Genomic DNA, 16,763 nt, shown 5'->3' with positions numbered 1-16,763 from the left:
GTGTGCCGCGAGACACGGGCAGGTGTGCCGTGAAGCTTCTAGGGAAGCTCCAGCTGGGCGGGGAGCTGCCTGTGCAAACCTGCTGGGCCCCAAAGAAGGAAGGCAGGAAAAAGGAGAGCTTAATTCTTCCACGTAAGGAGCTGGGAGTTGGAGTTTGGGGTGGGGAGCGATGAAAGTGCAGAGGCCGGCTCCGCGGCTGCCCCCACCCCCCAGTGCCTCTGCTCCCCTCGCGCCCCTGGCTTCTCGCCGCTGACACCCGCCCGATCTGCCCCTTTCTCCAGCTCCTCCCGCAGTAGTGGCTGCAACGGCGGCGAGCACTCGGAGAAAACCTTCTCACAGCGGAGGTCGGAGAAGGTTCTTTGGAACGAGTTTGCATTGAGGGGCGGCATATAAATCCAATAAATCTAACATCAGGGGTGCGTGCGTGCGCGCACCCTATCCCCCAGCCAGCCTACCCGGAAAAAGCTTTGCCGGCCTCCACAGAGAAGAAAGGAAGAGAGAGAACAAAAGAGAGAAAGAAAGGAAGAGAGAGAAAGAGATAGCAAGAGAGACAGAATGAGAGAGAGAACGAAGAGAAAGAAAGACAGCAAGAGGAGGGAGAGAGAAAGAGAGCAAAAGACAGGAAGGAAGGAAGAAAGAAAGATAGCAAGAGAGACAGAATGAGAAAGAAAGAAAGAGACAGCAAGAGGGGGGAAGGAGGGAGAGAGAAAGAGCAAAAGACAGGAAGGAAGGAAGAGAAAGAAAGAGATAGCAAGAGAGACAAAGAGAGAGAGAGAAAGAGAAAGAAAGTGACAGCAAGAGGGGGAAAGGAGGGAGAGAGAAAGAGCAAAAGAGAGAGGAAGGAAGATAGAAAGAAAGAGATAGCAAGAGAGACAGAATGAGAGAGAGGAAAGAAAGAAAGAGACAGCAAGAGGGAAGGAGGGAGAGAGAAAGAGCAAAAGAGAGAGGAAGGAAGATAGAAAGAAAGAGATAGCAAGAGAGACAGAATGAGAGAGAAAGGAAAGAAAGAAAGAAAGAGACAGCAAGAGGGAAGGAGGGAGAGAGAAAGAGCAAAAGAGAGAGGAAGGAAGGGAGAAAGAGGGAGGTAGAGAAATAGAGTGAAAGGGAGGAAGAGAGATTTTTTTGTCCAAACTTTTTTGTGCTCCCCCCCCGCTCAATGTTCCCCAGGATTTTGAAAATGTGAATAATGTGCCGCGGCTCAAAAAAGGTTGGGAAACGCTGGTCTAAGCACTCAGAGAAAGGAATCCTTCCTTTTGATCTGAGAATCCTCAATGCAAGAGAGCGTTTTTTTCATTCTCTGGACACTGGAGGAAGAGAAGGAACTCTCTAATCCCTCAGAGAAAATGTAAAACGATCTCTTGGATTGAATCTGCCCGGATCAAAGGGAAGGATCCTTTTCTCTTGGGGCTTAGAGAGATCGTTCACTTTCCCCAGCGTCTTTTCTCTTGGTTTCTGAATCCAAGGGAGCGTTTGCCATTCTCTGCACGCTGGAGGAAGTGAAAAAACTGTCTAAGCCCTCAGAGAAAGGAATCCTTCCTTTTGATATGAGAATCCTCAATGCAAGAGAGCGTTTTTTCATTCTCTGGACGCTGGAGGAAGAGAAGGAACTCTCTAATCCCTCAGAGAAAATGTAAAACGATCTCTTGGATTGAAGCTGCCCGGATCAAAGGGAAGGATTCTTTTCTCTTGGGGCTTAGAGAGATCGTTTACTTTCCCCAGCGTCTTTTCTCTGGCGTCTGAATCCAAGGGAGTGTTTTCCATTCTCTGGACACTGGGGGAAGGGATATGTCTCTTCTATCCCCCAGAGAAAAAAGCCCAATGTCAGTACTTTCTCCCATGGCGTCCTTGTAGCGGGCTGGAGAGCGAGTGAGTGAGCAAGAGAAACGAGCCTTCTCCGGCCAGGCATTGGAAGCTCCGTGGGGGAGGAACAGTAGCCCGGCTGGCGCACACAAGGATTCAGGACCAACTCTAGCTTTGTGAAGCTGGAGTCCTCCGTGCCTGCCTCCGCCTCCTCCTGCTGCTGCGGAAAGAAGCCGAGGGGTGCCCTTCCTCATTGCAGCCACGGGAAGCAGCCTTACTGAGGGGTCGCCTGCTTTTTTTTCTTCCTCTGCCGGCATTCAGGTTCGGTAGAAGGCTGAGAAGCGCCCGGCTGTTTCAGAAGGTGACAGCCGGGCGGATTTTTGCGATCGGCGGCAGCGGGTTCGTAAGGTGAAAAAAGTTCGTAAGAAGAGGCAAAATTTTCATATCTCGAAAAGTTCGTATCACGGGGGGGTTCGTATCATGAGGTATCACTGTACTTCAAATTGATCTCACCACTATAATGAGCTGTTATTGGAAGCCAAAATGCCTCTGTCATGGAGAAAAGCATGCATCATAATAATTAAGAAAGCAGGTATGGATGAAAGTCAAATCCAAAACTATAGGCCAAGTTCACTTCTAAATATGGACTATAAAACTTTTATGAATATCAGGACTGGAAGAATGAAGAAAATTTTAAATGACATAATACATCCTGATCATAATGGTTTGTTCCCAATGAGACAAATTAGAGACAATACAAGAGCAGTGTTAAACATATTAGAATATTATGAAGTGCATCCAGAGAAACAACTTGCACTTGTTTTTCTGGATGTGTAAAAAGCCTTTGACAATTTAAATTGGGAATATATGATTAGACAGACCAAAGAAATGAAATTTGGAAAGAGATTTGAACAATGATAGAGACTTTATATTCTACCCAAAAAGTGAACCTAATAATAAACAGAGACATCACAAGACCATTCGAAATTACAAAAGGAGTTCATCAGGGATATCCTTTATCACCTCTGCTATTTATTTTTACATTATAATTTTTTATTAAGAAAGATAAGAGCAAATAAATAAATTAAAGAAACTAGGATTAAGAAGGAAGAATATAAAATTCAAGCATTTGCAGACGACCTAATATTTTTTATGGAAGAGCCAATTGAGACAGGACAAATTTTATTAAGGGAAATAGAGAAATATGGAGAAATAGAAGGGCTTAAAATTAATATCTCAAAAACTAATATGAAAGTGAAAAATATGATTCTAAAACAAAGAGAATTAGAGAGAAAATTGGGACTAAAATGTATAAAGAAAATTAAATACTCTTCAATCGAAGATAATTACAGGAAATTAATAGAAGAAATAAAAATCAATTTGGAAAGATAGGGGACATTACAATTATCCATTCTAGATTCTATTGTAATGATTAAAATGAACATTATTCCAAAATTGCTCTACTTCTTTCAAACCATACATATATAATTAGATTAAAAATATTTACAGAATTGAATAAAATTACAATAAAATTTATTTGGGCAGGGGAAAGGGCAAGAATAAAATTAATAGACCTTTAGAAAGAGAGAAGCAGGGGTGGGATAGGGTTCCCAGACTGGTGACGTTGGTATGGGTCAAAGAGTGGATCTCGCAATAAACGATTATGTTAGAGGGACATGACCTATCAAAAGGGTTTGTTTTCTTTCTTTATCCTATGGGATAAAGAAAATAAACAACATACATATTTTAGGAAACACAAAATAAGAGAAGTCTTGATGCAAGTATGGCAAGAGATTAAAAGAAAAAATTACCTGGAAATCACTAGGTAGGTATCCTCAATAGAAGCGATAATTCACCCAAATACTTTAGGTACAAATAATTAACATTAGATGTTAATTATCAACAACTTAGATGTTAATTATCAACAACTTCTAGACAGACAAGGGAATCTTAAAAATAGACAACAATTAGAGGACCAGAGCATAACAATAGATTCGTGGCTGTATATGCAAATCTAATTACAATATAATAAAGATAAAGAAGAATATGGATTTAAGATAGTTCCACATCAATTATAATTATAGTTTATAGTTTATTAGATTTGTATGCCGCCCCTCTCCGAAGACAAAATATTGATGGGCCCGGATGAAAAACAAATAACAAACTACTAGAATTTGATAGAGCAGAAGATATAGTGAAAGCAGTTGTGATAGCTTGGGCAAAAAATATTGGACAAAACATAGAATTAGGAAATTGTGGGAAAATATGGAATAAAAATGATAAAATAACTAAATTGGCAAAATACAAACAGAACCAATATAAAATGTTTTATAGATGGTATACGGCACCAGCAAAAATCTATCGAAACCTGGAACTAAACTTTGGAAATGTGGTCAAAAACAAGGCACCTTTTATCATATTTATTATTTATTTATTTATTGGATTTTTATGCTGAGGACTCGGGTCGGCTTACAACATAAGAAAAGAAACAATAAGATACAGTATCTTAAATCCAGTTAAATTAAAACTAAACAACTAGTCTCAATGATGTTTAAAAATCAATCATACACATCCAGACCACAATCATACATAACATTTGTCGACCATGAAGCTAAAGTCTAATCGTCTCAAGCCTGGTGGCATAAATGAATCTTTAGACTCTTATGGAAGACGAGAAGGGGGGGCAGTGCAAATCTCTGGGGCAGCTGGTTCCAGCAGGCTGGGCCCCCCACAGAGAAGGCCCTTCCCCTAGGACCCGCCAAGTGACATTGTCTAGTGGTCATGTACAGAGACAAAGGAATATTAAGTAAAAATTCATAGATCAGTCCAGGAAATGATAGTCATTCAAGTACAGTATACACCAGAATTATTATTGTTAGGGATTACCAAGAGAGACTATAATAAAACTACCACATAGACTATTTTACATATTATAACAGCAGCAAGAATAGCATTTGTGCAATTTAGAGACAAAAGAACACACATCAGAAAGTTTGGTAATAAGAAAAATATATGATTATGATGAAATGAACAAACTAAGAATTGAACTGAAAGGACAAATGAGTTCAGAATATTATGCAATATGGAAGAAATGGTACGAATGGATTAAGTATAGAAAATGAGGGAAAAAGAGGGAAAATATAAAAGGAAGTAAAATGTATATTTGAAATATATGAAATATATGGATTTGAATGTGTAAATATTATGTATGAAGTATTCTTAAATTTGACTGAAATGATATATAATGAATGTATAAAGTATAGAAATTTTTTAAATGGAAAAAATACATTAAAAACCTTTTAAAAGAAAAGGAAAAAAGATAACATTCATGTTCAAATTAAAAAATAATTAAAAATAATTACAGAAATAAACATTTTAGAAATATTTATACTTGTCAAATTGAATAATGAGTTAAACTGGAGCGTTTGAGAATTATTTTGAAATAATTGTTTCTATGCAGAATTATGGATTTTACTGAATTGTTTAATTGTGATTTTATATTTGTAGTTTACTATTTGTTTCCATATTTACATCCTAACTGGAAACTAATAAAAATTGACATGTGGCCAAGAATTCCAAGCTTACATATTTTTAAATTTTAAAATAAATCTACACATTTACAAAACTATTTACTGGAAAAATTGAATACAATTTTCTTAATTTTTTTCTTTTTGCAAAAGGAGAGATGATAATCTATAAGAATTGTATTCTTTATCATCTCTTTTATTTTAAATTCAGTCACCTGCAGATCGATGTAAGAAAATCCATGCTGGCGATGAAGTGATTCAAGTTAATCACCAAACTGTGGTATGTATAATTGAATTCTTTTCATTTGAAGGTCAAGATGCATTAGTTTATCAGCAACTCATGTTCTCAAATTTGGTTTATTATGTTGAGCAGCATCTGCATGAGATATTTAAAAATTAATAATTCTTGTGATGTTTATATGTAGTCACTTCTTCAACAGTTAAAGAACATTTTATAAAAGTCAGTTTATAAAAGTTAAATGCTTCCTCTTTAAAAAAAAATGTTTTTCATTATAATTTGCTGTTTCTTAATGGGTATATTGAGCTGTGATGGCACAGTGGTTAAAATGCAGTATTGCTGCAGGCTGCTTCTGCTGAATGCTGATTGCCAGCGGTTCAGCAGTTCAAATATCACTGGCTCAAAGTCGACTCAAACTTCCATCCTTTTGAGGTCAATAAAATGAGAACCAAGATTGTTGGGGGCAATATGCTGACTGTGTAAACTGCTTAGAAAGGACTGTAAAACACTGTGAAGCAGTATATAAATCTAAATGCTATTGCTACAGTATATTATATCTTGAGAAAAGCACCCGGGAATTTCAGCCAATCCTATGACATTACCATATGGCAACTAAAACATTTTTCTGTCAATACATATTTGCTAAGGATACAGGATAATTTGTACAAAGAAACCTCTAACAGGACAAAATCTTTAAACATTTAAAGAATTGGTGGATTTCTTACTTTCATAGTGTTGGTATAGATGCTATGACATAGAAATTGGAATCAGAAGTATTGGAGTAGAAGACACAGGAGAACAAGATGGACAAGAAGCACAGAAAGATAGAACTATTGGATGCGGAAAGAAAAATAATTTTGGGACTAAGGATGAAGTAACTGAACTGAGGGATACAATACATACTTTATTGATGGTGTATGGTTATATAGCAAGGTGGAGCAAGAGAAATCTGGGGGTAAAATCATAGAAGTTTTTGAAAAAGGTTTGGTTAATGAAGATATTAATGTCAATGTTTTAAATGATGATTATATTAAGATAAGCACTATTAAAGGAAGATACTGGAAATTAAAGGGAAGAGATTTGCAAAGAGATTTGGAAGAGATCTGAAGGACGAGGAATGACAGCCCAACACCCTGTATGGCACCAGTAAGTGAGAGTTGCTGGTGCCGAGGGGGAATGGAGGAGGCAGCGTCGAGATGTGGAGGAAGGAGACTGAGACGAGTTGGGGCCACCGTGTGGAGCTGAGGACATTGGCTGGGATTATACCGGGGGAGCAGAGTGGATATAGCTGGGGGGGAGTTAACAATGGGAATTGAACTGTCAAATTCTGAGGGTATTAGCAAACATTAGGATCGTCGCTTTGTCATCTCCCCCCCCCTCTTCTTCCCTCTGCTTCCATTTCCTGTATTCCCTACTGAATTACATTGAAGAACTGCGCCCCTGGTGGACGACTTTATAATTACAACAGATTTAAAGAAGACATTGTTTACTAAAGACATTTACTAAAGACATTGTTATCATCCTGTCCTGGATTGATTGATTAACTGATGAATTTTGAATTACTTATTTATTCAAGAACTGATTTTATATTAATTGATCCCAATTTATATTATTGTCTCAGATTAATTTTATAACTGACCGGTTAACCTTTTTAAATTAATTAATTAATTTTTAATTTTATATACATATTTAAACTAATTTATTGGGGGGTAATTTTAGTGATGGATATTTGGGATCAGATGGAAGGTATATATGAAATGAATGGAATGAATGATGGGATTAACTTGCAGGATGGGTGAGGTATGGATGAGGTAAATGGTAATTGTAATTTTTATAATATGAATGGGTGGGGTGAGTGGGATGGTATGTATGGGAATAATAGGGTCAGTATGAATGCAGAATTTAGCCTACCTGGTGGTAGAGGGACAGGAGGGATAGGGGGTACCTTTCTCCGGGGTGACAGAGGGCCAGAATATTCCGGTCCTGCTGGGGAGAGGTAGATATGCCAGGAGCCACGGGGCTAGCCATTCTGGAGGAAAAAGAGATTGCTGCTTAATAGCGATCCCTTGTTCCAGTCCCGTGAACTGAATCCGGGCCCTGGGCTCAAGCTGCTGCTGCTCAATGCCAGATCGGTAGTAAACAAAGCTCTCCTCATCCGGGATTTAATCCTGGATGAGGAGGCCGATCTGGCATGTGTGACTGAAACCTGGCTGGGCCCAGAGGGAGGAGTTCCTCTTTCGGAATTATGCCCAGCCGGGTTTCAGATATGGCATCAGCCTCGACCCCAGGGAAAAGGGGGGGAGTGGCTATTGTAGCCAGGGAGAACCTTTGCCTGTGTAGACTTGTTGCCCCTGAGATTGCTGGTTGTGAGTCCCTCCTTGTGAAGTTGGATTCAGGGGTTCAGGTGGGCTGGTTACTTACGTACCTGCCTCCCAGTTTTGTTTCAACAGCCCTGCCTGGGCTGCTCGAGGAGGTGGCCGGGTTGGCGGTGGAGTTCCCCGGACTTATTGTCCTGGGGGACTTCAATCTACCATCACTCGGCGGTTCCTCTGGACTGGCACAGGAGTTCATGGCCACCATGACAGCCATGGACCTGACTCAAGTAGTTCAGGGTCCAACTCACGAGGGTGGACATACACCCGATATGATATTCCTCTCGGAGCAACTGAATAATGGTGTGAGACTAAGGGGCTTAGAAGCATTGCCTTTGTCATGGTCAGACCATTTTCTACTGCGGCTTGATTTCCTGGCTCCAATCCCCCCCCCGCAGGGAGGTGTGACCAATTAGGAGGTTCCGCCCCAGACGCCTGATGGACCCTGAGGGCTTTCAGAGGGTGCTTTGGGTTTTACCAGATTCACTTGTCCACAGCTCGGCAGAGTCTCTTGCTGAGGCCTGGAACAAGGCTGCAGCGGAGGCTCTCGACCGAATTGTGCCTTTGCGACCTCTCTGTGGCACTAGACCCCGCAGAGCTTCATGGTTCAACAAGGAGCTCCAGGAGTTGAAACACCAGAAGAGACGTCTGGAGAAGCGATGGAGGAAGAGTAAGTCTGAATCCGAGCGAACACTTGTAAGAGCTTTTATTAAGACCTACAAAGTGGCGCTCAAGGCGGCAAGATGCACGTACCATGCTGCCTTGATTGCATCAGCGGAATCCCGCCTGGCCGCCCTGTTTAGGGTGACCCGCTCCCTTCTAAATCAGGGGGGAGTTGGGGAGCCCTTACAGGGTAGTGCCGAGGAATTTAATTCATTTTTCGCTGATAAAGTTGCTCAGATCCAGGCTGATCTTGACTCCAATTGCATAGCAGTATCAACTGACAATGAGTCAGTCGAGGTGACTGGGGCTAAATGTCTTTGTCCATCAGTCTGGGAGGAGTTTGACTTGGTGACACCTGATGAAGTGGACAAGGCCATTGGAGCTGTGAGTTTTGCCACCTGCCAACTGGATCCGTGTCCCTCTTGGTTGGTTTCGGCCAGCCGAGAGGTGACATGGAGCTGGGCCCAGGAGATTGTCAACGCCTTCTTGGGGAGGGGGTCCTTTCCGGCCCTTTATAAGGAGGCACTTGTGCGCCCCCTCCTCAAGAAGCCTTCCCTGGACCCAGCCGTGTTTAATAACTACCGTCCAGTCTCCAACCTTCCCTTTATGGGGAAGGTTGTTGAGAAGGTGGTGGCACTCCAACTCCAGCGGTCCTTGGAAGAAGCTGATTATCTAGGTCCTCAGCAGTCTGGACTCAGGCCCGGCTACAGCACGGAAACTGCTTTGGTCGTGTTGATGGATGATCTCTGTCGGGCCCGGGACAGGGGCTTGTCCTCTGTCCTGGTGCTTCTTGACCTCTCAGCGGCTTTCGATACCATCAACCATGGTATCCTTCTGCGCCGGCTGGAGAGGTTGGGAGTGGGAGGCACTGTTCTTCAGTGGTTCTCCTCCTACCTCTCCGGTCGGTCGCAGTCGGTGTTAGTGGGGGGTCAGAGGTCGACCTCTAGGTCTCTCCTTTGTGGGGTGCCTCAGGGGTTGGTCCTCTCCCCCCTGCTATTTAATATCTACATGAAACCGCTGGGTGAGATCATCCAAGGGCATGGGGTGAGGTATCATCAATATGCCGATGATACCCAGTTATACATCTCCACCCCATGTTCAGTCAACGAAGCAGTGGAAGTGATGTGCCGGTGCCTGGAGGCTGTTGGGGCCTGGATGAGTGTCAACAAACTCAAACTCAACCCAGACAAGACGGAGTGGCTGTGGGTCTTGCCTCCCAAGGACAATTCCATCTGTCCATCCTTTACCCTGGGGGGGGGGAACTACTGACCCCCTCAGAGAGGGTTCGCAACTTGGGCATCCTCCTCGATCCACAGCTGACATTGGAACATCATCTTTTGGCTGTGGCGAGAAGGGCGTTTGCCCAGGTTCGCCTGGTGCACCAGTTGTGGCCCTATTTGGACAGGGAGTCATTGCTCACAGTCGCTCATGCCCTCATCCCCTTGAGGTTCGATTACTGCAACGCTCTGTACATGGGGCTACCTTTGAAAAGTGTTCGGAAACTTCAGATCGTGCAGAATGCAGCTGCGAGAGCCATCGTGGGGCTTCCAAGATTCGCCCATGTTTCTTCAACACTCCGTGGCTTGCATTAGCTGCCGATCAGTTTCCGGTCACAATTCAAAGTGTTGGTCATGACCTTTAAAGCCCTACATGGCATGGGACCAGATTAACTCCAGAACCGCCTGCTACTGCACGAATCCCAGCGACCGATAAGGTCCCACAGAGTTGGCCTTCTCCGGGTCCCGTCAACTAAACAATGTCGTTTGGCGGGCCCCAGAGGAATAAATGTATAAGGTTGTATTTGTTTGTTCTTTATATTTATTAATGAATAAAATAAGGTATGGGGTTTTTAATCTGCTTTGAAATATGTATTAAGAGGGAAGGGGGCACTACAGCTTAGATTTTAAGATGTTAAAGATTTTGTTTTTATTAATATTTAAGGGAATACTAATGATGAATTTAATTAGAGGATAATTAAGTTTATCTGGATGACAAAATTAGAAAGAATGGAATAAGGGTGTGTGGTGGTTACTGAAATTAAATAGATGGGATTTAAAAATTTATAATTTGATTATATAAGATTTACTAACTCAAGACTATTTTATTGCAACAAAAATAGAAAGTATATTCTTTTTATATGTTATTATGTGGAGAGAAAATTAAAAAAAATACTTGGAAAGAAGTATTAGATTGATTTAATTTTTTGATACTTTAGTGGGCTAATATATACTTTATTTCATTCCTTATAATGTGTGAAAAAACATACTTTAGCTATTAGGATGAAATAATATTAACAAACTTTGCAATGGGCCTCAGCATGGCTATTCTCTGCACATAAGCAGGATCAGGCTAAATTAGCAATTGTATGAAAGTTGACCTAGAAAATTCAAGTCTGTTTTCCTGATTGTAAAGTAAAAAAAAATATATCCTGGAAGAAAAAAATAGCAAATATCTGTAACACCATGCAAAAACCCTAGATTCAGTATGCAGAAGCTGAGTGAGTTTGTAAATTTATTTAGTCTGGCAATGAAAGCACTATAATTTGGGATGACGTTAGGATGGGTGTTGATGCTCCTACAATTCTGTAGCGATGGGCAAAAGCCTGATTCATAGAAAATGAAATAAGTTCTAGGATGCTATGTAAGGGCAGATGGAGATGTTATGCTATACAGGATTGACTAGTTGGCATCGCAGCAGGACAGATATAGGCTACCAGGGCTTCATGAAATCCAGCCAATACCTGCTTGCCAGGAGTCCCTATGGGACCAAAGCCACCCTGGAGGTGTGGTAAAGATAGGAGGGACCCTTTGTCAATCATGAGGAAATGACAATTTCCTTGCTTGAGCTAAACAAATCCTCCTGACCAGCAGCAGAGGCAACGGCCATTTTAGCCAGACCAAAGCTGCAACAGCCAAGACAAGATTATGAGCTGGAGCAGTTTGTGAACAGAGGATTGGAGCTGAGTGAGATGATTTTTACATTCTATATTAGAGACTTAAACCCAAATAAAATATTTTTTTTAAAAAAGACTCTCCAAAATGCTGTGAAAGTGGTGATTTAACACACAGAGATAGATTATAGACCCAAAAGAGAAATAAATCTAAATGGAAGAATTTAAAGTTTTAAAATATAAAAAGCCCGAACTGGAACTTGTAATATTGTAAAAAGTGACTTAATTTGCAGCTAATACTGTCTGATTACTGAAAGAAATCATATAAAACTGTCTTTTTTCCCTCTCAATCTTTTGACAATTAACTGTTATAACTTTGCTTTGTTTAATGCTGGAACTTAGAGTGCGGGTGCCACCTACTGTTGAAAAAAGTTATTATACTATTACATGGGAATGGATCTAGACAGAAAATGAGAATTGATAACAGAAAGAAAACAACAAGGAGAAGAAGAATGGAAATAGTGAAATGCAAACAACACCTGGAAGGCCTTTTTATTTTGGTTTCGTATATATTTGTTTTCTGGCTGCTTGGAAATAACTGAAATAGACAAAGGCACGAGACTCAAAAAATTAGATGAGGAAAATAAAGAACTAGAGAAGAAACTTCAGAGGGATGAACAAAACAAAAAGATCAAAATGATGATAGGCTTGAATACACAAACTAAACATATTAGAAAATGAAGAAATAGCAAGAAAATTAAAAAGTTCTAAGCAAATTCTTTTGAACCTGCTAATAAACCATGAAAATGGCTAACATATAAGATAAAAAAAGAAAAAGAAAAAATGGACAAAAGCATCTGGAAGATGACGAAGGAAATGTTAAATGTTGTGGAGAAGGAAAAAAGAAGATAGCATGCACATTTTTCAAGATTTGTAAACAAGAAGAAATTGATAATATAAAAAAAATATTTGGAGGAAATAGATATACCAAAAATCTCAGAGAAATACAAGAATTTATTAGAGGAGAAAGCAATGGAATTGACTACAGCAATTAAAAAACAGAAAAATGGTAAAGCACCCGGACCAGATGGGTAACCAGCAGAAATGTATAAAACATTTGAAGAGACTTTTGGAATAATGATATTAGAAACCTACAATGAATGGATATTACAGGCTAAAATACCAGATTCTTAGACAGAAGCACTTATTACTTTAATACCTAAAGAAGAAACTTACGTACAACAAATTAAAAATTACAGACTAATTTTGCTGCTGAAAGTGGACTATAAAATATTTGCTACAATAATAGCAAACAGGCTTTAAAAAACCCCTTAATGATTTTATACACTCTGACAAAAATGGGTTTTTACCAAAAAGAAGATTAAAGACAATATGTGTGTGATTCCAAACACTTTAGAATATTACAAACAGCACCCTGAGAAACAAGTGGCCTTGATATTCTTAGATGCACAGAAAGCTTTTGATAACCTAAATTGGCAATTTCTGATACAGCAATTATGGATAAGGTTTTGGGAAAAGATTCATTGGAAAAATACAAACAATATACAGTGATACCTCATCTTACGAACCCCTCGTCATACGAACTTTTCATGATACGAACCCGGGGTTTAAGATTTGTTTGACTCGTCTTAAGAACCATTTTCATCTAACAAACCTGAGCCCAGGTGCATGGGCTCTCTTACTGGGCGTGCGCTATCTTAATGCATGTGTGCTCTCTTACTGCCACGGGGAATCCCCTGCCCTGTGATTGCCACCACTGGGATATCCCATTTGCTCACCTGGATTTCCCGCTTCCGGACTGAAGTGCCTGGGATTTTCCCTTTGCTTTCCAGTGTCTGGGTGAAATGCCCCCCTTCCTCCTCCTCCTCCTGCTCATCTGGAACCCGTGGGGACAGCCATGCTCTCCCCTTTGTCTCCCTGGCCAAAGAAGCAGCAGCCAGTCCTAATCTGGCTGTCGCTTAGTCTCCCTCCACCTGATCCTGGTCAGCGCCGGTGACCTTGTGTGCCTTCTCCATCTGTCATACACACACAGAGGAGAAGGAGGGCAAGAGAGAGGTGGAGAGGGGGGAAAAGAAATGGGGAGAAAGAGAGGAAGGGAAAGAGAGAGGGGAGAGTTTGTGTGTGTGTGTGAGAGAGAGAGAAAGAGAGAGAGATATCATTGATGGGTAGAATTGCGCTGATTAAAATGAACATATTACCTCGTTTATTATTTTTATTTTGACAATTCCAATAAAAATAGGGACAACCTATTTTAAAGAGATTAATATAATGATTGCAAAGTTTGTGTGGCAAAAAAGGAGAGTGAGAATAAGTTTAAAATTGCTTCAAGATGCCAGGATTAGAGGGAGATTTGGACTGCTGAATTAGGAGATTTATTACCATACATGGCTTGGAGATAGACTGGCACACATTCCCATTTTGTATGGGAAAAACAAAATGCACAGCTATTTCCAGAGACATTAGGGATTCATTATATTTAGTCTGGGGAAAATAAAAGGAAAATACTATATGAGTATACCTAGTTTGATATCGACAATAGAAGCATTATCTCATCCAAACAGTGAATTGCCAGAATGTACTAAGATAAAAGGACATTTTGACAGATGAAGGGAAGTTGAAATCGACTAGAGGAACAAGGAATTATAATGGACTGGTTTATGAAACTACAAATTCAGATGAGAAATTAGATAACTATATTTTGAGTTAGAATCTGAACAAGTAAAGGATGCTGGATATACAATAAAATTAGATAAATGGAAACAACTTTGGGAAAGGAACTATAAGTTATCTATGGCAACAGCTTATAAATAAAACTTATATAAAATGTTTTACAGTTGGCCCATGTCACCAGAAATAATTGCTAAAATGTTTAAAAACAAGACTATGAAATGTTGGAAATGCCAACAAATACCTGGATCTTTTTATCCCAAGTGGTGTACATATGCAGAAGCAAAATAATTTTGGACTAGAATACATACATGGATTGAAAAAAAATGATAAAACAGAAGTTAGAATTAAAACCTGGGGGTTTTCTATTAGGCATTTCGCAAAATAACTTTGACAAAGAGGATACATATTTAATTGTACATGTGATAACAGCAGCAAGGATTGCATTTGCACAAAAATGGAAAGGATCTAAGATACCAACCAAAAAATATGTACTTTAAAAAAATTAGACTGTACTAAGATGAACACAATGACAATGAAATTTAAAGATAGAGAAGAATCTTTGCGCATGCGTCCAGAGTAGACGCTCCCACGGAACGCTCTCCAGATGTGATTAGAGAAAACAAATCTTAGCCCTCAACAGCCCTCCCAAGCTAAGTGAAAGTGATTTATGAGATAGAGAACTTGAAAGAGACTTCGAAAACCTGCTTGGATCAGCTAAAAAGAGGAGTTATAGACCAGAACTTCACTGCTAAAAAAGTGAGTAAAACGACCAAGGGAAATGGCGACTATCCCAGATCTAGGAGAAAAAATGGATACACTCCTCCAGGCATTTACTAACGTGGGGGAACAACTTAAAGAAATGCAACTAGCCATGAAAGAAATGACAAATGGCATGAACGAACTGAAAGTTCAATCCAAAGATCAGGAGATAAGGATCTTGAAACTGGAGGCTGATAGGGAAAAACAAGAGCAGCGTATAAACAATTTGGAGGACAGGCAGAGGAGATCAAACTTACGATTGAGGGGATTTAAGCAGGATTTTGGTGAAAATAAGAAATTAACCCAATTGATTTACCAATGGTTCCTGGAAAGTAAAATCACAGTGGACTTGGATGAAATTGAGAGAGTCCATTGGGCTTACGGTCCTTGGAATTTAGCCAATCAAAAAGATATTCTGATAAGATTTGCCCTGGAGCGGAGAGCAGCCGAAGTTTTTACACAGCTTAAAAAAACCCCAAATCTTCATTATAAAGGCTCTCCTGTCCGGGTCTTGAAAGATTTATCTCCTTAGACGCTGATGTTAAGAAACCAAATGAGACAAGTGACGAATATGCTCCAACAGAAAAATCAGCGGTACACATGGAAATTTCCAGCTACGATCCTGATCTTCAAAGATGCCAAGACCTATTTTGCGAGTTCCCTGGAAGAAGGAATGCAAATGCTTCGACAGCTGGGAATAAATCCGGATATAAATCACCATGCAATGTCAACAAAAGACACAATTAGAGCTGAAGGGGGAGAAACAATTTCTCTGTTATCTACAGGAGATCCCAGCAGCCAAGAGAAGGAGGAAAGAATCATCGCATTAGAAAAGGAACTAGCTTTACTTCAAGAGAAGGGAAAGAAGGAGGAGGGACGTGTCACACCCCAAAAGAAGAAATAAGAAACAAGCATTGCATTGTATAAATGGTGTTGTTGTTCCCAGCTGACTAACTTTATGGGTATTCTTTTCCCTTCATTATCTAAAGGAAGGAATGGGGGGGGGGTTGAGGGTTACTATTTGACTCTTAAAGGAGTATTTTTGTTAGAGCGTACTAGAGGGATAGCAAAGCCATGGGTGCCTCTCAGAGCCAATGGAGATTTCTTCCATTGATTCCCCCCAGGGGGAATGTTGAGGGAGGGGCACTTGGGTGGGGGTTCAAGATTACAAATGAAGAATCTTCCAGTATGCTTCGCTTTACAGAGGAGAGAAACACAATTAAAAGGAATGGGTGAAAAAGTTCTGATGTCACTAAATGTGAACGGATTGTCGTCACAGATCAAACGTTACAGAATCATGAAACTGGCTAGGGATAAAAAAGTAGACTTTCTATTTTTATCAGAAACACATAAGGGGAGAAAAAGAAATGCTAAATTAACAAACTGTAAGGATTGGGGAGGGGTATATGAGTCCAGAAGCAATAATCATAAAAGTAAAGGAGTGGCAATTTTAATAAATAAAAGAGTTCCTTTTGAATTGACCCAGACTAAAAGGGACAAGGAGGAAAGGATGTTATTTGTTAAAGGAAAAATGAACAATAAGGTAATAACATTAGCAGTAATTTATGCCCCAAATGTAAACACAAAGCAATTCATATTAAATACAAAGCGTAAATTGAATAACTTCGCAGAAGGTACAGTGATTTTGGCAGGTGATTTCAATATTGAACTGATAGCAGGGAAACAGGGAAAAAATAATTTGCCATTAAATAAATTAGGTATGATGGATCTTCATGACGAGGCGACAAATAGAGCCACGTTCTATTCAGCTAGGCATAACAAGTTTAGCTGCATCGACTATATATTAATGAACAAAATCGGGA

At 40.0% G+C, this 16,763-nt stretch overlaps 1 protein-coding gene across 6 annotated transcripts in view; it reads left to right on the top strand.

Moving 5' to 3' along the window:
* The window catches only part of CNKSR2 (connector enhancer of kinase suppressor of Ras 2), a 326,584-nt gene that overhangs the window by 164,062 nt on the left and 145,759 nt on the right, over positions 1-16,763 (top strand). For 4 of the 6 annotated variants that reach the window (XM_070750725.1, XM_070750722.1, XM_070750726.1 and 1 more), the window contains exon 8: positions 5,539-5,607. The exons of the other annotated variants lie outside the window; for them this stretch is intronic. In XM_070750725.1, the coding sequence (XP_070606826.1) occupies positions 5,539-5,607 (69 nt within the window). The remainder of the gene's footprint in view (positions 1-5,538; positions 5,608-16,763) is intronic. 6 annotated transcript variants of the gene reach the window in all.

This window comes from Erythrolamprus reginae, chromosome 4 (genome assembly GCF_031021105.1).
Source record: "Erythrolamprus reginae isolate rEryReg1 chromosome 4, rEryReg1.hap1, whole genome shotgun sequence".
Classification (NCBI taxonomy): Eukaryota; Metazoa; Chordata; class Lepidosauria; order Squamata; family Dipsadidae; genus Erythrolamprus; species Erythrolamprus reginae.
The sequence above is the reverse complement of the archived record's forward strand: the minus strand, read 5'-3'. Positions and strand labels throughout refer to the sequence as shown.